Genomic DNA, 22,316 nt, shown 5'->3' with positions numbered 1-22,316 from the left:
CCCAGCGGAAGTCTCAGCCTCTCAGCCAGCTTGGTTTGGAAGTCGCTTGATGTCTATCGCATACCCATCTGACCATAGTACCAATTAAGATCATTTCAGTTATCGAATCCTTCGACCCAGCGGAAACACATCATGCGAGGATTCGACAGGATTTTGCCGACCGCGCTACTCGCTACGGCTCTGTACTGGACAGAAAGTCAGGCCACTCGACATCTTCATTCACACTCGAGAAGAGCAGACTCGACCGAATGTGGTCTGTACCTGGTGTCTGGTCAAAGCACCAGCCCCTTCCAACACTATCGTTTCTGGGACTTCCGAAGTCTGAGCAATTACACAACCCAAGAACCCCCCCAGATCACAGCCGGTGAGGATCATGGTGACGAGGACGTCACTTCGGCATACTTTAGCTCGAGTCCCTTCCGAGATGCGTGGCAGATCAAGCAAGGCATCAAGAACCCAGACTCTCGGGTACCGATGGTATACTCCGCCCGCAATGTATACCTTTCCCCAGATGAGTCGACAGGTGGAGGTGACACACACCTGACTTTCCGCACCACACGACTCGAGGAGTTCCAGAGTATTGCCGAGATGAGAAGCACGGATGATGTGTTGCACTGTAGCATACGAATTCGTCTGAAGGTGCTTGCAGATGAAAACAATGAAGTCCATCAAGGCGCCGTCGTGGGCTACTTCACATATGAGTCGGACACTCAAGAGAGCGACATCGAAATCCTGACCCGCAGACCCGATACAGACGTCCAACTCACCAACCAGCCGGCATCCTCAACTGCCTTAGCTGCTCGTAAGAACGTCACTTTGCCCAACGGCAAAACTTGGACTGAATGGACCGACTATCGACTCGACTGGTTCTCGGATAGAACTGTCTGGTACATTGATGGGAATCAATCATTCCAGTCGAATAACAGTGTGCCGTATCAACCGAGTGCAGTTATTCTGAATCTTTGGAGCAATGGTGGCACGTTCTCAGGGACCATGAGGGTCGGGGCCGAGGTTCGCATCGCAGTGCAGTGGATTGAAATGGTATATAACACGAGCAATTCCCAAAGCAACGGCAGCATTGCTACGTTATGCAATGTTGACGGGGTTGCCACGAAGGGGCAACCAGAAGAGGCGGGCGCTGTTCGCATTGCTGCAAGCATGGCGTTAGCAATTGTCACTTGCACATTAGCCATCCACCTTTCGCCCATCTAGACGAAGAAGACGAGTTGAGCAACAGGAGATTGGATAGAAACTGATTTGCAATAAATATATCTGCCTCGACTCATTGACAAGCAGCTCGTGTCTTAGCTTCTTTTCTAGTGGGAAACCGTCGTCTTTTATCGTGTGGTGCGCCGTCTATCGAGCAAGCCACAAGGCCATGTTCCTGAGGACACGGCTCCACGACGAAGGGCTGCTCTCCGGAATGTCGGCGAAGGGGATTCCCTGTTACAAAAACACCTAGCCGTGTTGCCCGATTTGGGCCACTGCACTGTACCCGGACAGGACCTCGCCGCACGTCAGAAGTACCGTCAGACATGGGTCAAAGCACAGGTCATTCCCTTTTTTCAGACGAGGCTTGGCCATAGCTTCGTCCGTATGTGCGCAAGAACTGGGAGGCCTTGTTCGACTTGTCTGGTTGATCAGGGTAGTTGCTCGAATCCGATGGCACGCGCTGTCCGCCCTGCTTTCCCCGGCCGTGTTTGAAGTTGTCAATCATCACGTAGATGGGGACGATCAGAATTGTTACAATCGTAGTAAAGAGGAGATAAAAAATTGGTGCCAGGACGAAATTGATCAACCTGTTGATGGGATTTGTTGGTGGCAAAGGCTCGAACTTGGGGAGTTTGAGTTTGTCGTGGCGATGTTCATCGGGCATCTTGGAGGGTTCTGTTCTGGTGATAGAAGTCCTGGGTGTCAATGTTGGGTAGACAACAAGCTTCTAAGTCTCAACGAGGAATCGGGACGGTTTGCACACTCGTTCTGCGTAAGATATATGTATTACAATTGGGAATTACTACATACATGTCATGTACGCCTGTTGAGTGCCTGTGACGTCTTGATGATGGGATTGTCAGGCACTAATAGTGGCAGCCCATGATGGCCCTAAGTACTGACATAACTACACCATCTCCCATCATATGGCATTGCGACTTGCTATGTCTGCTCGGATACTACTGTGTAGGGTATTGTGCATAGTAACTGTGCAATCTGCAAGCAGCTAGGCCGCAGAGATCACTCCCTCGTCGCCTGGATGATCTGGAAGCTGGCTCCCCGGCCTGGGAAGTCGATGTTCGGCTAACTGATTTTGAGCTGAGCAGCAACTCCCATCTGCAAACAGCTCCCAACAGCTCCTTCCCCAGTGGCTTGCTGGGATGCAACCGACCGACGGAGCGCGACTGCGATGACGGGTGAGCTCCTCGGGCACGACGTCTCGGCATCAGAAGACCCGAGTACATCCGCCGGCACCCTATCCTCGTAGTAAGGCCGCAGATTGGTGTCTCAGACCATTTCCAATGGGGAAGAAAAACGCTCAAACGGTGTTCAAAATCGAGTCCGCCTCAGTCGTCGCTGTCATCCTGGTAGTTTTCGGTCTTCATATCCTTCAAACCCAAGTCCTCCATTTCTTCTTCGGTCCTCTCGTATTCTTCAGTCTTTATCTGCGGATCATCACCAGAGTCAACGTTCTTCTGCACGAAAGAGTTGGCCAGTGGATCTTCGAGTATGATAGAGTAGGGGAAATCTGCTTTGATGGCCCGGTCCAGCTTGAGGAAGAAGTTGTCCCATCTTGCTTTCGTCTCGGATGCCATGGAATCCCCAGGCGCAAGGTCCTCATCTCCAAAATCGAAGATTTGTCCATGAAGTTGGTCTCGCACCTGGGTGAGTAGACCTTCAACGGTGGTGAAGCGCCCCCCAAGTGTTCCAGGTTGAACTTCAAGACCAAGATCGGAGCTCTTTAGAACGCAGGACTCCGACTTAAGTATATCCCGAGACATGTCTTCTATCGTCTTGATTTCTAACGTGATGCGTTTACCTTTCTCTGGTATTGCTCCGCCAGTCTTGACATCGCTTGTTCTGTACCCGCAATGATCACACACAGTAGCCATGATGATAACCTCTTTGAAGTGCGGGATATTGGTCTTCTTCATGTTGACCGTGCATGGCTTGGAGCAAGCTGGGCACTCAGCGTGCAACTCGTAGACTTGGTCGTCGACAATGTCGACACCCTCCATTCCACCAGCCGAGACATCTTGAACCTCTTCATCCGCAAGCAAACCAAGCTGTGCATTCTGAGAGTTTGTGCGGAGATAATCTTGTCGAATATACTTCGCGCCCTTATCGTCAGGTGAAGGCTCGATGAAAGAATTCCCAGAGATATCGTCTAATGACACGGTGAAAGGAAACCCGCTGCCGTCTAGCATTTTCGCAAGCTTCCCAATGATGGATTCCAGCGCTTGGTATAGGTCAGGATTGGCCTCCTTTCTTGCAGGCTGGCCGTACTCCAAGTCCGTCTTTATCTTGGAGATCAGGCCTTCGAGGTTTGTGAACTGGCCGGGTGCAGGTGGCATCTCGAGGTCAATATCTTCAACTTTGAACGTGCCGCTATCGCTCCTGACCACTTGTCTCTGCAAGTCGGCCATCTTGTCTAATCGGAAGGTGTACTTGGTACCCTTCTCTTGGATCTGGCCAGCACTCTTAACGGTGTTATTCTTCCAGCCGCAGTGGTCGCACGAGAATGACTCGAGTAGGATTTCCTTGAAGAAGGGAATTTTGATCGGCAGTATACGGGTGACACCCTGCGACGGTCAGTAACGAGCCTGATTGACAGCAAAACGACCTACATTATCCCGGCAATTCATGCATAAACTTTCAATTTCATAGACACCAGTTTCATTGGGTTCGGCTTGGACAACCTCAGGATCCGAAGGACTGGCCATTGTGGTAGACGACAAAGGTAGATGAGTGTGCTGCGTTACTGACTTGTGTTAAAACCGAGAGTGAGATGCCTTGCATTGGATTGAGTCCGCTCCATGAATTTGAACGATCCAATGCTTTTGTGAACAATTAAAAATTTCGCGCCCGCAGAATGACGCAGAAGTCGAAAGAGTTCACCACCTGCCAAGGGCCTCCTCTTCGGCACCACGGCCGCTAATGCAACCTAAAATGTCGCCTCAAAAGCTTTCATGCCGGGATGAACCGCCTGAAGATCGTCCCTAAGTCAGACGAAAGGACAAAGCAATTATCGCTTCATCAAGTCCATCAGGTTGAGACTTGGTGAAGGCTTGTTCTGTGTGCTCTTGTTGAGAAGTGCCTGCAAGCCTTCGCGATCCTTTCTTGCTTTGGCTCGCTTCTTGCTGCTGACTTTGCTCGACTTTTCGACTGGCTGGTACTGGCTGGGTTCTTCGACCGGTTTCCGAGAAGCTGCACTTTGCCGGCTCTGTCTCTTCCTGGTATCAGGCTGGAGAGTTTTGGTCTCTCTTGAGGTTCGATAGCAGACCTGGCATTGCTTTGAGATGGTTTTACCTCGAGCTGATTCTTTTTCGGGTGTGGTTACTTGACGCCGCTTGAGTAACCTCGTGACGGCCTTTGTCCTTGTCGTCCATCCTGGTGTGAGCAGATTCCCACAAGCAGAGCATGCCTCGCTCGACTGATGTTCTCCCGGAGGCGTCTGCAGCTCAGCAAGTTCGAGACCTTGGAATGAGAGATGGCGAGATGTGGATGGGCTGGAAAGAAATAGAATGCGGGCTGATGCCTGCAAATAGTCTACGCGTGTCTTTAGTGTCTCCATTGTGACATGTCAGGAGTTGCTGCTTGTCTTTTGCATCTAGTCCCGGAGATGTTGTGGTGATGGAATTAATTGCATTGTGGAAACAATTTCTCTCAAGAGGCTCAAGTCCACCAACCCGCCAAGGAAAAAACGGTAAAGGCAGAGAGAGGTCCGGAGTACGGATACGGAGTACCTAAAAGACCATCATCGACCTTTGGTTCCAAAACCATTTCTACAAGAAAAGGCCGACTATTGGCTTACGAAGATGCACGCTCTCTTCGGACGATCAAATTGAAGTCAAACTTGAACACAGCACCCGCATCCCCATCTTTTCGTATTGCAACTGATCTTGACTCTTGCGAGGCGGCTTGTAGGGGGCCCTAGGGGCTCACTACCTAGGAGCCTAGGTATGCTTAAGGTAGGGGGAGACGCGACACTCTGGGAGCCGGCGGCTCCCAGGTCTGCTCGACACCACCTACAACAACCAAGGGCTTCCTAATTCGTGGACCCCAGGCTTCCGGCTTGTCCTCTATTGGAAAGAAGCCTGTAGGTACCTCAGCCAATCAGTATCGGCTTTCAATATTCGAGGCTACCCAGAAATTTGGTCGCCTGGAAGCGAATGGTGGAAGTGCGGGGCACTTGAGATCTGGGGTTTGTCGGTCGGAGGGGATCGGTTTGTCAGTCAACCTTGTCTTGTCTGGTGCTCAACATTTCGATTCATATTCTCTTCAACATCAGCGTATGGATATTGAATGCAACGAGTCTCGCATGAATCAGACGATATAGCAAGCTTCCTTGACCCTATTTTGACGATGGCGACCGTCACTTGCGCATCGACGACGATGCTGAGCACCAACACCAAACCCCGCCGAAAACAAAATCGGGCCTGTGATGCCTGCAAAAGGGGAAAGCGGGCATGCGATGCGACAGGACGTGCTAGCAACGAGGTCTGCTCAAATTGTTTAAGGACCGGCAAAGTCTGCACATTCGAAAAAGTCCTTCGTACAGTCAAGGAGAAGTCGAATCGAAAGATCAAGAAGAATTTGCCCCCCACTCCGCCAACGCGAAGTCGTGACGGTACCCAAAATCTATCGGAAGCAGTTCAGTCTTATTCGCGCGAGGCCTCTGACCTTTCAGGCTATCCTTCAAGCTTGCAAGCGCTTTCACCTTCCAGTCTCGAGCTTCTCGACAACGTCCACTCTGACACGACGCAGTTCCGCGCTGGCTCCCAGGACACGTATGCTTTCCCGGATATTAACGAACTATGTCCGTCTTTGACCTCAGAAGACTTCGAGCTTATCACCCAAGAGGACTCCAATGGCTCGACTACTACATCGGGATGGGAAGCTGTCGTTGACATTATCCGCCAGCGAGACACCACTTCTGAGATCGACACCACGCCCAGCAGTATCTTCTCTGTGGGCGCCGACGTAAATGATAATAGCTTCGGCGCCTGGTCTCGCAAGAGGAAGACGCCGCCTGAGAGTCAACGTTCGCCGCGAGTCCGATTTCCAAGCGACGTAAACTCTTCATCAAATGTAGCAGCTTTGCTTGCAGAAAAAACAAACAAGTCCCTAATCTCGGACAGCCTAACCCGGATTTACCAGGATACTATGGAGAATGCCTTGTCTTGCTGGCTTACGGAAAGAACATGTCCGTACACTTACGAAGGAATTGACAGAAATCAACTTGGGTTGACGGAGCCTTTGAGCTGCCAGAATCCTTTGGAATCAGGGAATCGAGTGATAGCACGTATTTGTCAACTAGATCGACCCACGTCGACTCTTCGAGAGCGCCCCCTGACGCATCATGAGAACCAGATGGCCTCCCGCGCCGTCAAGGCCACCATCATGGCATTTTCAAGCCAATGGGCGCAATCCCCCAGTGCTGTACGCGAGGCCACGGGCGGCTCACAGCAGTTCGAGACTTCGCAAGGCATCATCGATGGGCGCACGAATGGTACTGTCCACAGCGACAAGCCATCAAGCTTTGACCGGTCGTTGCAAGAATCATTGTGGTACGATGCTCAGCGTGCTCTGCAGGAGTGCGCTGAGATTGACTCATATCGGGTGATCTTTGCCCAGCTACTATTTTCTTTCACTCAGAAACCCTTGCCACGCCACCAGTACGCTAGGATTAGCAAAGTGAGAGCGGAAGGAGGAGTCAATATCGAGCTTACCACAGATGCCCGCAAAGTGGAGGAACTGACGGCGGAATCTTACAACAGCGCCTTTGAGGCGACCGGGAGCCCATCAAACAGTAATACGTCCGACACGTCCGGGGAAATCAAAGAGCTACAAGATCTGCTCGAGCTGCAAGGATCTCCCATACATATGGAGGCCGCCTTGTTACGATTGTCAGCGAAGCGGGTTAGGCTTGAGGATCTACGCAGAAGCGTTCGACGAGGCTCGACTGACGCAGCTGGTATTGCCGACAGGAAAACTTTCAACATGCTCTTCTGGATGGTGATGATGTGTGACACGCTTCTTGCGGTGTTATACAAGCGCCCCTGCGTCGTTTCAGATGAGGACAGTCTTATCCTCCATGCAGATAATCTACCAGACACTGAGAAGACGGCAGACGCTTGCGAGCCACCTGTCGATGACGATTTGGAGTTTTCGCCTTGGGGCACGTTGTTCTTGAAGAAGGCTGAATTAACCGTGCGTGCCAGGCCGTCCATGTGGCCCATGGCGGAAGATCACGCACTCTCGCTTCTGTCGGATGCCGCAACGGTCAAGGTCCTCCTGTATCGCAAGATCAAGCGGCTAAGCAACTGCATGTTTAGGGGGAATTCTGCGAAAAGAATCGAGGCTGCCATCGTTGACGCTCTCAATGTTTACGAATACTGGAACAAGACGTACGGCGAATTCATACTAACGTGCTTGAAGCACCACGAGGACCTCCATGCGCGTGTCCAGTCCTGGTATTCCGTCTTGATCGGACACTGGCATCTCGCTGTCTTTTGGCTCGCCGACTGTCTTGACGAGGTGGACCAACGTCAGAAAGGTGACCACCTGTATGGCGCCCTCCGGAAGTCCTGTCGCCTTGCATTTGAGATGCGAAAGGCAAGCGCATTCCAAATATCTGATGTCTGCAGAGTTGCAAGGCCTCGCGATGGCTCAAATTTCCATCGCATTGGCAATTTCCACACCACGGTCTGTGAGGGAGCACTTCTGACCGAGCCTTGGACGGAGATTCTGATACGATGTTTCACGAGATCCGCGGACTTGTTCTTGAAGTGGCTCTCGCAGTTGCAATCGAGCCCTTCACATCCGTCCTCCTGGTCGAGGGCAGGCAGTTTTGACGCGCTTTACGACAACTGCATGCAATGCATCGCAGGACTTTTCGATATAGGTCGCAAGTCAGACATGTCTTATCTTTTGGCGTTGTCTCTCTTGGAACGGCTTCAAAACACCTTCCCAAATGCAACGAACAACACTAGTCCATTGTCAACCTGAGAAGCTGCCTCGGGCCTTGATTTTAGCGTCTGATGAGAGAGACTGAAGCCAGTCAGCGATTCACGATTTGATGTCTGTTTGTACATAGTCCATAGTCCAATTGCGTTTCTCCACCGGTTAGCATTCCGTCCACCACGTGGACTTCCATTGTTTGATCTTCTTTCTTCCTAATCAAGGTAGCGTGATCTCATTCACACTGTATACCTATTTCTACAGCCCACCCTTACTACGGTCTCATGGGTAAATCGTGCAACGAAACTCGCTTAACCGGGGTGCAAAACAGCTGCCGCCTGAATCGGCGAAGCAGCAGTTGGGCACCGCTTTGAACAGGAGGTCCGCCTGCCACACAAATTGTCCTCGCTGCTATTTGTCGTCGAATGACACCCTAGCGCCGTATTACACGATTTACCCATGAGACCATAGTACATACGCAGTGTTTTGGAAGAATCCTCGTGAAAGCGGCGTGGCTTCACGCCAAGATGGTGCGGCTCGAGTAGAATTCACTTGAACCGGGTCGGGAAATCTTCGCATGCCATTGCACGGGGGTGACCATCTTCAATGAGAGCTCACATAGATTTATTGAATGTGTGTGATCGATCTCAATTGAGCAAATGTCGCTAGATTGGTTGGGAGCACCATTCTTGTTGCGTTCCTTCCACTACTTCTCCCGATCGTCAGCGTCGAAACCGCGCTGCGCTCGCCTTCCTTTCTGCTAGGTGGATGAAGCCTTTCAGAAAGTATTCACTGTGATTGTTTCCGGCTCAGCACCCGCTTGATTCTGGCATAATGGCCGCAGACCGAGTAATGGAACAGGATGGTGTCAGAGTGGCTGTTGAAGGATGCGTGAGAAACCCGTCCTCAAAGGATAGTCATGTCGAGCTAATCTAAGGGACTAAACGTAGGGGCACGGCACACTTCATGCAATCTACGCCTCGATCGAAGAAGCCTGTCGCGTCAAAGGATGGGATGGTATTGATCTACTCATTATCGGTGGTGATTTCCAGGTTTGCGATTCGTTTCTGGTCCAAACTTCGTAACTGATGCCTTGTAGGCTGTCAGAAATCAACATGACCTGAACGTCACTTCAATGCCCCAAAAGTACCGCAAGATGGCCGATTTCCACGAATACTACAGCGGCACCCGGACTGCGCCATACTTGACGATCTTCATTGGCGGCAATCATGAAGCCAGTAACCATCTCTTCGAACTCTACTATGGGGGTTGGGTCGCACCAAACATTTACTACCTTGGAGCCGCTAATGTCATCCGCCTTGGACCCCTGCGTATTGCTGGCCTGACTGGGATCTGGAAAGGGTACGACTACCGCAAACCTCATTTCGAACGACTCCCGTACAATCGCGAAGAAACAGGAAGCATATACCATGTTCGAGAACTGGATGTCAGAAAGCTGTTGGCTCTACGATCGCAAGTCGACATAGGTCTTTCACATGACTGGCCTCAGGGCATTGAAATGCATGGAGACTACGAATGGCTCTTTCGGAACAAGAAAGGGTTCGGAGAGGATTCCAAGAATGGCAAGTTGGGCAGTGTTGCAGCAAGACAATGTTTGGATCGACTAAGACCTCCATATTGGTTCTCTGCTCATCTCCACACAAAATTCACCGCTATACTGGATCATGACCAAGAAGACTCCTTTCGCAAAATGACCGAGAACAAGCGGAGTGGCCGTCGAGACCCCATGTCAGAGGATCGGCCTCAGGTCTCCGCGTGGCAAGAGTTTCAAGATACCGCCAAACTAGCCGATGCTCGGGAAAAGGAGGATTTCCTCCTAGAGAAAGAGAACCAGCGCTTGGAAGCAGAAAGAACCGGTGCTCTACCCACCGCGAAATACACATTCGATGAGACATTCAGCAAAATTGGAGCTGGAGACGCCCTCGAACGCAAGGTCATCTCTACCACACATCACCAGGTCGGGTCGGATGGAGAAGAGATACATGTCCCCATATCCAATCTCGACGGCTGCGGCTTCTCTCGACCGACTAAGCGACAGCGGCTTGATGATGGACCAGAAAATGCTGGTAGTAACCACCAGCAAACCTACGACACTTTTATCCCACCATCTGGATTGCAGGCCAATGGGAACCGTGACAGTATTACTGCTCAGCCAAAAGTGGCACTCGATAACCCAGATGCTATCGACATCGATATGAGCGACGACGATGAGCCGGCTGTTTCAGCTGACAAGGGAACAATCACTTCCAAGACGGACGTCCTGCCGATTTCTCGGGTGGACGCTCGAAGCACTGCCTCTGATGGCAAACTCAAGCCACCACTCATGTCGCCGACCTCTTCTGACAGAAGTGAAGGTGGTGGCGTCAAGTTGAGTCCAATGACAGCGTCCTTTGCCTCCACCCCGAGTGTTAGGATAGACAAAGGTGCGGAGAACGGTTCTCTCACAGCATCCAGGAAATCATCGAACGCAAGTCTAGATGAACAAGCAAAGGCCCTCGAGGCGCAATCATCCTCAACAGCGGGTGAAAGCGTCAAGACCATCCCAACGCGATCGACAACCGTTGTTGACCCCGAGAGCGAAGTGTCAGAGGACATGCGAGCGCAGTTGGCTGCCCTCTCAAGCAATTTTACGCAAGAAGAAAAAGTTGAAGTCTCACCAGCACTGCCTTTCCCAGAAGCAATCCTCAACAAGAAGACGGAATTTCTTGCTCTAGGTAAATGCGAACCATACCAAGAATTTCTCCAGCTTCTCGAGGTCAAGTCTATCACCTCACCGCAGGAAAAAGTCAGCCGTCCACTGAAACTATCATACGACCCGGAGTGGCTCGCCATTCTGCGCACCTATGCCTCAGAGCTCCATCTTGGTGGCGCTCCCAGCGACAAGGTCCCGCTTCACCGTGGCGATACATACTACCACGACAAAATCGTGGAAGAATCAAAATGGATCGACATTCACGTTGTGAAGCCAGGCAAATTGCAAATTCCGGAAAATTTCAGCATCACAGCACCCATTTATGATCCGAGTCTCGAGGTCGGACCAAACGAGATGCCAAGAGAGATGACGAATCCTCAGACCAGTGCATTCTGTGAGTTGATCGGCGTTGAGAACAAGTTCGACGTTGGTGAAGAGGAGAGAGACTTCAGAATGCAGCAAGGCCCGAGACCAGAAAGCGCAGGGTCGATAGCATACCACAGCCGGCCTCGTGGCGGAGGCAGAGGTCGTGGAGGTCATCGTGGTAATGGCGGAGGCGGAGGTGGAAGGGGTGGACGCGGAGGCGGCAGGGGCAGAGGACGCCGCTGGTGAACTTGTCAGCGCCATAGTCTCCCCGGAAACTCATGAATGCCGGCGTCCTGGGGGCTCGATGCCATGCAGCTGCATCGAGACAGAGAGAGACCGAGGGAGCGCTGATTGGGAAATTGGTGCGCGCTTGCGTACAATGTTCGACGATGATACCAAAGGAGAATGACAGCATTGTGAGGATCGACGATGCATCGACGCAGTGGACTACGCACTGGTCTAGTGAGGCTATTGAGCTTAACAGAGCCATCTCATTGCCATGACATGTGGGAAAGGGAGCACTCTTCTCATCATGTTATGCATTGAGAACGTCGCGGCCTCGTCATTATTGTACAGCAGTTGCTCTTGTAGCACTAGCTGCAGGACGTTTGTCCAATCTATCCAACTTCCTCAGAAATTGTTTCTTCCAATTGACATAGTCCCTCGTCCGTTCCTCGCTCAAGAAATCCACAGCATTTTGCATCATCGTATGCAAGCCCGGCAGTAGCACGCCTTCTGGGTCATCCTCGTCTTCGCTTTCTCCGGATCCGCTCGTTTTCCGTCTACGTTTAGAGGACAGAATCACATCCTCCTCTTCATCCACCTCATTCTCTCCAACGTCATCACTTGCTGAGCGAGCGACGCGAGAGTCTTTATTGTTCGGATCGAAATCGAAGACCCCCTCCGGCACACTAACCCACCAGTCCTGCTGGCCACAGTATCCTTCGCGATTGATGCGCCGGATCCAGACTTCTACGCCGCTTGCGGCAGGCTTGTATTCCAGTTCTTCGGCAGACTTCGAGCATGTGCTCTTGTACACGCTCGTGGTCATGTTGCCGGTCTTCATGCGCGTTAACGTCATCAGGTACAGGGCGATGAGCAGGCCCGTGACGTCTTCTTTGAATGATACTGAGTTTTGGTCTGATTCTGCGTCTTCTCCTCCATCTTCCGGCCGTGGCCAAAGCCCAGCGAGTCTGAGCACGACACATGTCCCTGTGTACACGTGCGGCGCGAGCAAGGGGGTAGAACAGAGCCGGCAGAGTTTGCGGATCGAGGGCATCAGCCAGCTGGGCGCTTCATCCTCTGCCCCAGTACCATCTCCATCTCTTGACGTAGTCTTGCCGGATGCTGCTCTGATCCTGCCCAGAAAGCCACCACTTGCGGGCGTGCCTCCTCTCCCCGTCTTGGACGGCGTAGTAGGCGTAGGCTCGACCGGCTTGATCTGGCCGTCAACCGCCCTTTTTCTCCCATTAGGTGTCGACTTCGGTGTCTGCGCTGAGTCTTCGTCGAGCACACGCTCCAGGAACGTTAGGAGTTTCTTGTACACGGCCGGCTTGCATGGTGCGCCGCTGGATTTCACAGCGGGCAACCGGCATGTCGGGCGGAGTCGTTTGCAAGCGATTTCGCAGCATGCGTAGGCACGGGCGATCTCTTCTTCGGGTTTGAGGTGTGAGGCGCGCTGGCGAGATTGGGCGAGGAGGGATTCGGCGAGGTGTGTGAGTTGTGGAGGGAGTTTCTGCGAATAGGTTGGGATGAGGACGGCGAGGGATTGTTGGATCGCGGAAGGAGCCATATTGGGACACACCTACGAGAGGGGGAGAGGCTGTTGAGAGAGGTCTATTGTTTCGAAGACATGGTTATCAAGCTCTGTACTTGTGCTGGGCTTACTCTGAAGGAATAAGGTACGCATTAGGGAGTAGTCTTTTAGCGGCGATACAAAATAATAATCAAGACGCCCTCGACGCGTAAAGTGTTTGCGGGACTGGTGTACAAATTCCGCTGTAGAATGGCTACGGGTCAGCATTGCTTTAGTAGTGCAGATTGCAGCAGACATCGCTGACCATTTCCCCAAATCCACACTATGACCATGAAGACCATAAGATCAAAGGTCTCGTGTACGACTAAGTGAGACGGTCAAGGCTAGAAAGATGTCGGTCTGGCGCTGCACGTTAGAAGGACGGATCGTCCCACATAGTCCGACTCTATTGACGAGGACGCGAAGCGTAGGTAGGTGGCGTCATGGTGGGATACAGTACCACGCCGTCAAACACAGGCTTAGTGGAAAACAGTGTGACAATAAAGCAGGAAATATTGGAAGACACCACCCTCAAACCGTAGCCGTGAGCACGGGATCAAAAGGGGCTTGGTTTGTTCAACTCGCAACTATTGAGAAGCTACCTTCACCTAGAATCCAAATCCAGTCTTCTTCAAGTTCAAAACATCACCTTACGACACCTTTGTGATCATTTATACACCATATCTGCCCCGAGATACACCCCAGTTCAGTCCCGACACGCAGTGGAAGGATACGTGCAGATGATCCTAAGATGGTGAACCTCCTTCCGGTATCAAAATCAGCTCTGCTTCGCATACTCAATATGCCTTGAAGTCTGTTAGCTGACCGCGCCTCTTCTTGTTGTAGGACGATATTGGCTGCACCACTGTGGTGTTGTATCCTGCAGGCCCGACATTGGAGGTAGTAGACGGTACGTACACCTGGAGGCCTCCTATAGCCCAGTACGCGCCTTCAAAAACCGCGGGATTGTTGGCAACATACTCCGTGCAAGTAGGGGCCAGTGAAGCGCACTCGCTTGTGTTCCAACCTTCATCAATCCAAGGACCGCAGAACGCCGTGTTGAAGATGGGCTTCAGGTTGAAGAAATGCTCGTCGAAGCTGCTGTTGATGCTCGGCACGAACTTGGCCTCCGGTGCACCCCAGTGACTGCCATTGTACAAAGGGTGTGGATTGGGTTTGCCGTCGAGAATATCCTGCGGAGTGTTATTGCGTGGGAAGCTCCAGATCGTGATCGCCCTGCTCGTGAACTCTGTCACGACCACACCGCCTCCCTGGGCATTGTATCCGGCGCCATAATTGTTCCAGGACGCCTTGGCAGCGCAACCGGTGCTCCCAGCACTGTCGAGGCTGCAGTCGAGATTGGTAATTGTTCCTGCCATCTGGGTGTTGCCATTATAAGCGCTGGTCAGATTGGCGACAGAGACTCCGCTGTCGACGTGTAGGACCATGGTATTGTTGGACTGGTTGTTGATGCCCTCCACAATGTCGATCTCGCCGGCCTTTGGCCACTTGAGTCCTTGGCCTAGCAGCCAGAACGCAGGCCATGTGCCACATCCGTAGGGCATATGTCGGATGTCGGCGACGATTAAAGAGTGGTTGAAGGTATCTCTGCCTTCGAGACGGACGCTCGGTCGACCGGTGGGTGTGATGGTCTTGTAGTCAACGCCGAGGTAGACTGGATAAGGCCAGTCCGGGCTTACTGTGTAGCCTGCAAAGCCAGAGTCATTCGCCGTGGTCAGGTCGACGTATTTGGCAAAGCTGTTGGAGGGGTCTGTCTCGGAAAAGAAGTCAAAGTTCTGATAGAAGGATGGTCCAGAATAATTCTTGACCATTTGATAGCGGAACGTTGTCAACTTCTCCGCTGCAGAGGCCCGGATGAGCATGCTGGCAGCCAGCGCTGCAGTGCTCATGACAATCATTTTAGATTGAACAAGAGACCTCTCCTTGGAGGGCTTGGATAAGTGTTCTCAAAGACTGCGAGATGGTATGTCATGTGCCGTGTTTGTCTCGATCTTTGTATAAATTGCTGTAAGGAAGGGTACAGGATCTGGCAAAGGCCTGCAGGAAGATATAGGCAGCCATCGCGGGGTCTAGTGACATACCGTCTTGTTAGATAGGTGATGGTGCTGACAAGGGTGATAAAGAAGGCAGTATTGAAGGCCGAGTACAAACGAAGCCGTTGCCGAGGCGGTGTTTTAAGGCTTTTGGTGTCAAACAAAGCAGTCAAGAAAAGGCAATCACCGAGGGTGAACGACAAGGCAGACTGACATACAGGCTATATCGATGTTCATCAAGACGTAACAGAGAATCTGATGGCAGGGTAGCAAGGCTGTGGGCATTAGGACTGCTCACCTTCTCGGACACAAGAACTTGTCCAATTGACAGGATGTAGGCTTCTATCCTACCATCAACTGACGAAGGAATGAGTATATGTCTTATTTCTGTAGTCTACTTCGTACTTGAACACCCATTGCGTTGGAACTTAAGAAAAGAAGTCGTAACCAGAATCAATGATGCATCACGTGATAACGTGTCTGAAGCACTTTACGCGTAGACGTCATCGATTGGCTGGCGGCGTCCAGCGGCGACGAAGAAGTTTTGACCCTGGAAATTCCCCCATTGACCCTGTGCAGGTACCGGTCCTCGCCGTCTCCTGCCCTTATTCCTCTTGACAGGCATGTTTGATGGCGAAACTGCAAGCTGCGACTGTGTCGCGCCAGGCAGTCAATCGCAAACGAAAGCGCAGGCCGCAGGATGATGAATCGCAAGCGATAACATCCGATTCCACGACGAGTACCACGACGACCACGACTGTACCTACGAAAACTCACGATGGCGGGACCAAACCAAGAACAACCAAATCCTCCTCCAAACCAGCTCTGTTACGAAAAAGCTCCTCTTCGAACCTCGTCGAGTCCGACATTCCTTGGCCTGATCACTTCAAGTATTTATCCCTTCTGCACAAGGCTCTGAACGTAGTCTATACCTTCTGCTGTACTCGCAAGCACTTTGCGACAACATGGGACAATATCAAGTCTGCAGTCGAAGGACACATCAAAAGACCGTTAAAGGAGGAAGATGTGGCACAGGTCAAAGCTCTGATGCCTCGAGCTATCAATTTCGCTTATGTTGATGAAGAACACTTGATGGTCACAATCATGGGCGAAGAGGATGGTGTCAAGGGTGGAAGAGCTGAACATTTCAGGTCACTGGCAGAAGATGAAAGCGCTCCGAATGAACAGTCCGAGACAGCCAAGGAATTGCTCTTCTTCGAATTCATCGATGGCGATCTGAAAAGACAAGTCATTGATCCCAAGACAGGCCAGCCTACGAAGGCTACACAGAAATTAAGGAACGAAGACCTTAAGATGCCTGTATTCAGTCAGAAGTCGATGTTGAAGCTGATTGAAAAGCGCAACGTCAAGTTCACGTCCGCCGTGAATGCTTTCCTCAACCAATGCGCTGAAGAACAAACCGATGCCGTGCAAAAGATCCTGGAGCTCAAAGAACAGTACATTCCTTCTCCTTTATCCAGCCGTGGAAATACACCAGGACCAGAATTCACTGGCCCACCCAAATCCATACCAAAGGACCGAAAGACGATCTCGGAGATCGTCAAGGAGATAACTGAGTTAGAATGGTACACTCATCAGATTGTACCAGATGGACATCGTGTGTTCGATCCTCAGCCAGCTATCTATGGTGATCTGGACTTTCAACTATCGCAAAATCTGGTCAATGCTCTTTACAATAGTAGAGGCATAATGCAGCTGTACTCACATCAAGCCGAAGCGATCAACAATCTGCATAGTGGCCATCACGTCATCGTTTCTACCTCTACAAGCTCGGGAAAGTCATTGATCTACCAGATACCAATGCTGCACCAGCTTGAAGTTGACCCAGAGAGTCGAGGCATGTACATTTTTCCGACCAAAGCCCTCGCCCAGGATCAACGACGGAGCATGAAAGAATTGCTACAGTACATCCCGGGATTAGAAAATGCCATTGTCGAGACTTTCGATGGCGATACTCCGATGAATGTAAGAAATACTATCCGAGAGGAAGGTCGAATTATATTCACAAATCCGGACATGCTTCATATCACGATTCTGCCTCAGGAAAATGGATGGAGGAACTTTCTCCGCAATTTGAAGTATGTCGTTGTCGACGAATTACATGTTTACAACGGGTTGTTCGGGGCTCACGTAGCCTTCATCATGCGGCGGCTACGTCGCATATGTGCAGCGGTGGGAAATCGCAAGGTGAAGTTTATTTCATGTTCGGCGACCGTGGCAAATCCCGAAGAACACATGAAGACAATCTTTGGAGTGGACAAAGTGAAGCTGACCGATTTTGACGGGTCACCTTCTGGACGGAAAGAGTTCATCTGCTGGAACACGCCATACAAAGATCCTGGTGATCCTTCTTCAGGTCGAGGTGATACATTCGCTGAGACAGCACGATTGATATGTCAACTTATCCTGCGTGGTGTTCGGACCGTTGCCTTCTGCCGAGTACGAAAACAATGTGAGGTCTTGCTGGCAGCCGTGAAAGCCGAGTTTACCAATCTCGAGAGACCAGAATGTGCAGCGTTAGTCATGGGCTATCGTGGAGGATACTCGGCTCAAGATCGTCGACGCATCGAATCCGAAATGTTTGGTGGTAAGCTTATGGGTATCATCGCTACCACTGCACTTGAATTGGGCGTCGATATCGGCTCCCTTGACGCGGTGGTCACTATGGGTTTCCCATACACTATTGCCAACCTACGGCAACAAAGCGGTCGAGCCGGACGTCGCAATCGAGACTCCCTCTCCGTGCTCGTTGGTGACTGTTTCGCAGTTGACCAATACTATATGCAGAATCCAGACGAGATCTTCACCAAACCGAACTGTGAACTCCAGGTTGATTTACAGAATGAGCTCGTGGTTGAAGGCCACATGCAGTGCGCCGCTTACGAGATGCCAATCAAGCCGGACGAGGACGTCAAGTTCCTCGGCAAGATGCTGCCTGAGATATGCACTGAACGCCTAACATACGACCCGATGGGATTCTATCACTGTAACGAGCGGTTCCGACCATTGCCATCGAAATGCGTCGCCATCCGCGATACCGAGGATACCCATTTCGCTGTGATCGATATCACGCACGGCCGCAATATCGTGCTCGAAGAAGTCGAAGCCTCTCGCGCTTTCTTCACACTCTACGACGGTGGAATCTTTCTGCACCAGGGTAAGACCTTTATGGTCAAAGAGTTCTCACCCGAGCGCAAGATCGCGCGCGTGCAGCTTGTCAAGGTTGACTGGACCACGCAGCAGCGTGACTATACGGACGTTGACCCCATTGAGACGGAGCAGGTGCGTCGTGTGTCGTCGAATTCATTGACAAGAGCATTCTTCGGCCGGATCAAGGTCAAGGCTGTGGTGTTTGGGTTCTTCAAGGTCGATCAGAAACGACGAATACTTGACGCCGTGGCAGTGGACAATCCGCCTGTCATTATCTTTTCGAGAGGGTTGTGGCTCGATGTACCCAAGTACGCGTTGCAGATACTCAAGGAGAAACGGCTCAACCTGGCGGCCGGAATCCACGCGGCGGAACATGCCCTCATGAGCCTCATGCCGCAGTTCGTGGTCAGTATGCCAGGCGATGTGCGGACGGAGTGCAAGAACGCGCTTAAGGAGTTTGCGAAGAAAGAGACGCAGCGCAAAAGGCCAGCTCGGTTGACATTTTATGATGCCAAGGGCGGTGCCGCCGGGTCTGGTATCGCGGCCAAAGCATTTGAATTCATCGACCTGCTATTGGAGCGCGCTGTGCAACGTGTCTCGGCCTGCCATTGTATTGAAGGCTGTACCGAGTGTATTTGCGACGAGCGGTGCAAGGAGAAGAATATGATCATGAGTAAAGCAGGGGCGGAGGTTATCCTAAAGAGTTTGATTGGTGCCGAGATCGATATTGATGCGTTGCCCGAAGGCGAGGAGGAGAGGGTGCCTGCGGGCGTAGAAACGGTGATATTTGCGACCGAGATCATGGGTAAAAATGGGCGACGGGTGACTGAGAAGGACTTTGTTAAAATGGAGAAAGACGATGATGAGTGTATCGTTATCAAGGACGAGCCTGACGATTCCTGAACGATATTCGTAGAAACGGCGAACCAAGATAATACTTGTATGATACTTGATCAAAGGTTGATGTATCCCAGGATCTCTATCTGGTGTTGCCAGTCGTCGAGTCAAGGCCCCTTGTCACATTATTGACGAATACATCCGCCTCTCTCCTCATCTGCTCGACGTTCATCGACCCAGACCCATAGGCACGTGAGATTGCGGCTTGGACCTCTTCGTCTTCGAGGAGGCTCTGGTCGCCGTAGCCTTGGGTTCCTTCTACCGACACAACTCTAGTCCAGTATTCGTCATCACCGGCCTTGAGTGTTGGATTGCGCACCGTGGCATTTCGCGCAATTGAGTACGCACGTAAGCTCGTCTGGGTCAGTTGCAGGGACAAATTTGCCTTTGTGAGCAGCTCTTCCGTCCGGCGGCGAGCAAGTTCAGGGTCCGCATTGGCCGGGGCGCTGAACAGCAAGAATCGGCCCGTTGCCGAGGCGTAGATGAGAAATGCAGTCGCGGCGTCGAAGAGGCACAAGCACAAATAGCGTAGGGTCGATGACAACCAGAAGATCCCCGCTGGTGCTGGCGTGTTAGGATTTACGATCGGTGAATAGGTGGTGGTGATTGCGATGTCGACCGACGCGAGTGCAAGAGCACATAGCAAGACCTGCGTCCGCCAGCGGCTGGGTTCGAAGCCGGAGATTGACTCGGACGTTGCAAGACCGAGACAGAAGACGTGGAAGAGGTGCGGGAGCAGGACGTTGATAGGCAGGTGGTACAGGAGGTAGGAGAAAGTGTCGTCCGGGTGGCAGAATGTGCAATTCAGCAGGGTACGGGGCCCGAAGCGGAGATAGATCTGGCGGAGGCTGTTCACAAGGGACTATGCATCAGCTTGAAACGTGCTCCTCAAGGAAACAAAGACAAGGGGCAGGGTAAAGGGGCGGAAAGTACATACGTGGGAGAAGTCAACTTCGAGCGTAAAGCCTCATCGACCGACGTCAGGACCCCATGGTCCCGAAGCATAGCTAGCCGTGAAAAGAGAGTGTCCGTCGGCATCGTAAGACGTGACTGTGTGATGACAAAGATGTTGTGATCTTCGACGCTCCCCTTTAGTGGCAGTGAAAGGTAGAAGAACACGCATATTGATGCGAACAGGGCATTGAGACCTTGGCCAGTTTTCTTGGGTAGAGGTCTTGGTGGCGGTCGTGTCCTAACAGCGGTTTTCACAACGCGGTAATAGCTGATGGCTTTGGGTAGGATGAAGGTGAATATGAGTGGCCAGAAGGGCTTGATACTGTTGCCTGTGAGTCTCGATGCGCGGGAGTTCATGGTAGGGGTCAAGTAGGGGAGCGGCACCTTTGTAACCAGCTCATGCTGGACGGCGAGTTTTGATCTTAGCAGCCTTCAAGGCTTTGATGTTGAAGAGCCAAAGCCAACCATGGGTCGCATCTAGACTTGGAATGATCTCTCGCATTGATATTGGCAGGGGATTAGCTGGGTGTCAATGACAGAGTATCAAAACACTGCTAAACAAAGGGAGAAGTGTACCAAAACCTCCGATTAGTCATCCGTACTCGGCCGTACATTATGCAGTATGATCCTAGAGTGGCATACAGTGCAGTCAGTCTATTTCAGGGAGGTGATAGCCTCGAATGTCAGGGAGACTACTTGATGGGACAAGAGTGGTCTAGCCGGTGAAAGGGTGCTCTGACCTCCTACTCGACGATGTACGCGGATACGTTTGGGGAGGATCGACGGAGTCACACTTAATCTTACGGCATACACAGAAACATAGACATCGCAAAGTCACGTCTAGCAAGATCCCGCAGGTGACCAGCAGCAATGAGAAGAGTCGCACAGATCTGTGCAAAGTCGAATGGGTCTAGTATTCAGCTCTCGCTTGTGATTGAGGCTCGCGAATGTATCCAGCTCTAGACTCCGAGTGTCGCTATGGTTTTCATGGAAATGGGACTCCAACAAACTCCTTGCTAATCCCGTTCATGGTGGCCTCGAGCACGAATCGGAGACTCGTCCTGTGCTTGAAGCCAACTGTGTCGATGCTGCTCAGTGTAAGACAGCATGGGCTTCAGGGTCACTTTTTCGCGGCTGCTTCTTGAGCCCGTTTGGCTTCGGCTGATGGGGGGTCAGACCGTGGCATTCTAACGGCTATATGTATGAGAACCCACCTTGTGCCTGCTTTTGACGCATGATTTCAGCCTGTTGCTCCTTCGTCCGCTGAAATTCGGTTCCCGATTGTGTATTCTTCTTCTTCTACATTCACATTTAAGTCAGTGTCTTGCTGGAGGATCACGGTGGCATGAAAGGCCGTGCTATCGCTGCAATAGCCATTTGCCAGCAGGGTCTGTCATCTTCATAGTAGTGGCAATCCTCCACTTACCGATCCAGCCTGCTCTTTGAGATTCTTCTCACGAGCCTTTTCTCTTTGGTTGCCTCGAGTCATGATTGCGGCTTCTTGAAGATATAAGTGGCAGATTTAGACTTCGGAAGATTACAAGGCAGATAAGGACCGAGAATTGAGAGGGTTTATATAGTTGTTCAGGACGTAGACAAACCGGTGAGATGAGGGAAAGAGCCAGTGCCACGCTTAGGTGACGGTCATTCGAGGCTGCGCTCAACAAGTCGAAATGTTTTCGTCGGCGGATATTGCTACGGCGAACTATAACAGCGTAAAGTGTTAGACCTCTGTCGGCTACTGCGGATTCTTCTGGCGCGAAAGTGCAACCCCCGGCTCGCTCTGGCGATATCCCATTGTCCATCTGTCCTTCACTTCGTTGAAACAACTTCATCACCGCCTCCTCGTCCTGCCCAGTGCCTTGCTTTGGCTGTCATCCTCCAGCCTTACGCATCGAAAATGCCCTCTGGCGGAGGCGAGGCTGCAACAGTGATGAAGTTCGGCGTCAAAAAATTGACGTTTGCACGGCACCCAAGCGCGTTTCAGATTGAGCTGCATTCTAGATGACCTTCAACCTCAGCCATTCATTTCTGTCACTGGTCCAAGGCCTGAGGGCAAGCCGACCTTTGCTCGACATGAGCGACAATCATCCATTTCCCATGTGGCAAATGTCGACCGATAATCTGGCCTGAAACTAATCTGGCAAATGTTCTCAGACAGCGTTCTTATTTCACCAATGGACACGTCCGT

The 22,316-nt window shown here is 51.6% G+C and overlaps 11 protein-coding genes across 11 annotated transcripts; 4 read left to right on the top strand and 7 right to left on the bottom strand.

The window, feature by feature from the left end:
* Positions 1-10: 10 nt before the first annotated feature.
* PV05_00994 (uncharacterized protein) lies at positions 11-1,285 on the top strand. The gene has a single exon (XM_013465937.1). The coding sequence runs from the start codon at positions 133-135 to the stop codon at positions 1,210-1,212; it is 1,080 nt and encodes a 359-aa protein (XP_013321391.1). The 5' UTR covers positions 11-132; the 3' UTR covers positions 1,213-1,285.
* A 114-nt stretch (positions 1,286-1,399) lies between these two features.
* Positions 1,400-1,876, bottom strand: PV05_00993 (uncharacterized protein; the record flags this gene model as incomplete). The annotated part of the gene is made up of 1 exon (XM_013465936.1): positions 1,400-1,876. One exon carries the CDS (start codon positions 1,874-1,876, stop codon positions 1,553-1,555), a length of 324 nt encoding a protein of 107 aa, XP_013321390.1. The 3' UTR covers positions 1,400-1,552.
* A 682-nt stretch (positions 1,877-2,558) lies between these two features.
* Positions 2,559-3,935, bottom strand: PV05_00992 (uncharacterized protein; the record flags this gene model as incomplete). Its single annotated transcript, XM_013465935.1, has 2 exons — positions 2,559-3,794; positions 3,840-3,935. The coding sequence occupies 2 exons, from the start codon at positions 3,933-3,935 to the stop codon at positions 2,559-2,561; spliced, it is 1,332 nt and encodes a 443-aa protein (XP_013321389.1).
* Positions 3,936-4,237: 302 nt separating this feature from the next.
* Positions 4,238-4,786, bottom strand: PV05_00991 (uncharacterized protein; the record flags this gene model as incomplete). The annotated part of the gene is made up of 1 exon (XM_013465934.1): positions 4,238-4,786. One exon carries the CDS (start codon positions 4,784-4,786, stop codon positions 4,238-4,240), a length of 549 nt encoding a protein of 182 aa, XP_013321388.1.
* Positions 4,787-5,387: 601 nt separating this feature from the next.
* PV05_00990 (uncharacterized protein) lies at positions 5,388-8,339 on the top strand. Its single transcript, XM_013465933.1, has one exon. The coding sequence runs from the start codon at positions 5,518-5,520 to the stop codon at positions 8,221-8,223; it is 2,706 nt and encodes a 901-aa protein (XP_013321387.1). The 5' UTR covers positions 5,388-5,517; the 3' UTR covers positions 8,224-8,339.
* A 421-nt stretch (positions 8,340-8,760) lies between these two features.
* PV05_00989 (uncharacterized protein) lies at positions 8,761-11,873 on the top strand. Its single transcript, XM_013465932.1, has 3 exons — positions 8,761-9,066; positions 9,126-9,227; positions 9,275-11,873. The coding sequence occupies exons 1-3, from the start codon at positions 9,010-9,012 to the stop codon at positions 11,498-11,500; spliced, it is 2,385 nt and encodes a 794-aa protein (XP_013321386.1). The 5' UTR covers positions 8,761-9,009; the 3' UTR covers positions 11,501-11,873.
* On the bottom strand, positions 11,742-13,161 carry PV05_00988 (uncharacterized protein). The gene has a single exon (XM_013465931.1). The coding sequence runs from the start codon at positions 13,044-13,046 to the stop codon at positions 11,820-11,822; it is 1,227 nt and encodes a 408-aa protein (XP_013321385.1). The 5' UTR covers positions 13,047-13,161; the 3' UTR covers positions 11,742-11,819.
* Positions 13,162-13,589: 428 nt separating this feature from the next.
* Positions 13,590-14,968, bottom strand: PV05_00987 (uncharacterized protein; the record flags this gene model as incomplete). Its single annotated transcript, XM_013465930.1, has 1 exon — positions 13,590-14,968. One exon carries the CDS (start codon positions 14,966-14,968, stop codon positions 13,847-13,849), a length of 1,122 nt encoding a protein of 373 aa, XP_013321384.1. The 3' UTR covers positions 13,590-13,846.
* Positions 14,969-15,685: 717 nt separating this feature from the next.
* PV05_00986 (uncharacterized protein) lies at positions 15,686-19,197 on the top strand. Its single transcript, XM_013465929.1, has one exon. It carries the CDS (start codon positions 15,734-15,736, stop codon positions 19,175-19,177), a length of 3,444 nt encoding a protein of 1,147 aa, XP_013321383.1. The 5' UTR covers positions 15,686-15,733; the 3' UTR covers positions 19,178-19,197.
* On the bottom strand, positions 19,108-20,696 carry PV05_00985 (uncharacterized protein). Its single transcript, XM_013465928.1, has 3 exons — positions 20,510-20,696; positions 20,109-20,447; positions 19,108-20,019 (listed from the first exon to the last, which is right to left on the bottom strand). The coding sequence occupies exons 1-3, from the start codon at positions 20,524-20,526 to the stop codon at positions 19,254-19,256; spliced, it is 1,122 nt and encodes a 373-aa protein (XP_013321382.1). The 5' UTR covers positions 20,527-20,696; the 3' UTR covers positions 19,108-19,253.
* A 321-nt stretch (positions 20,697-21,017) lies between these two features.
* Positions 21,018-21,763, bottom strand: PV05_00984 (uncharacterized protein). The gene is made up of 3 exons (XM_013465927.1): positions 21,552-21,763; positions 21,340-21,424; positions 21,018-21,286 (listed from the first exon to the last, which is right to left on the bottom strand). Exons 1-3 carry the CDS (start codon positions 21,612-21,614, stop codon positions 21,246-21,248), a joined length of 189 nt encoding a protein of 62 aa, XP_013321381.1. The 5' UTR covers positions 21,615-21,763; the 3' UTR covers positions 21,018-21,245.
* Positions 21,764-22,316: the final 553 nt, after the last annotated feature.

This window comes from Exophiala xenobiotica (assembly GCF_000835505.1).
Source record: "Exophiala xenobiotica strain CBS 118157 unplaced genomic scaffold supercont1.1, whole genome shotgun sequence".
Classification (NCBI taxonomy): Eukaryota; Fungi; Ascomycota; class Eurotiomycetes; order Chaetothyriales; family Herpotrichiellaceae; genus Exophiala; species Exophiala xenobiotica.
The sequence above is the reverse complement of the archived record's forward strand: the minus strand, read 5'-3'. Positions and strand labels throughout refer to the sequence as shown.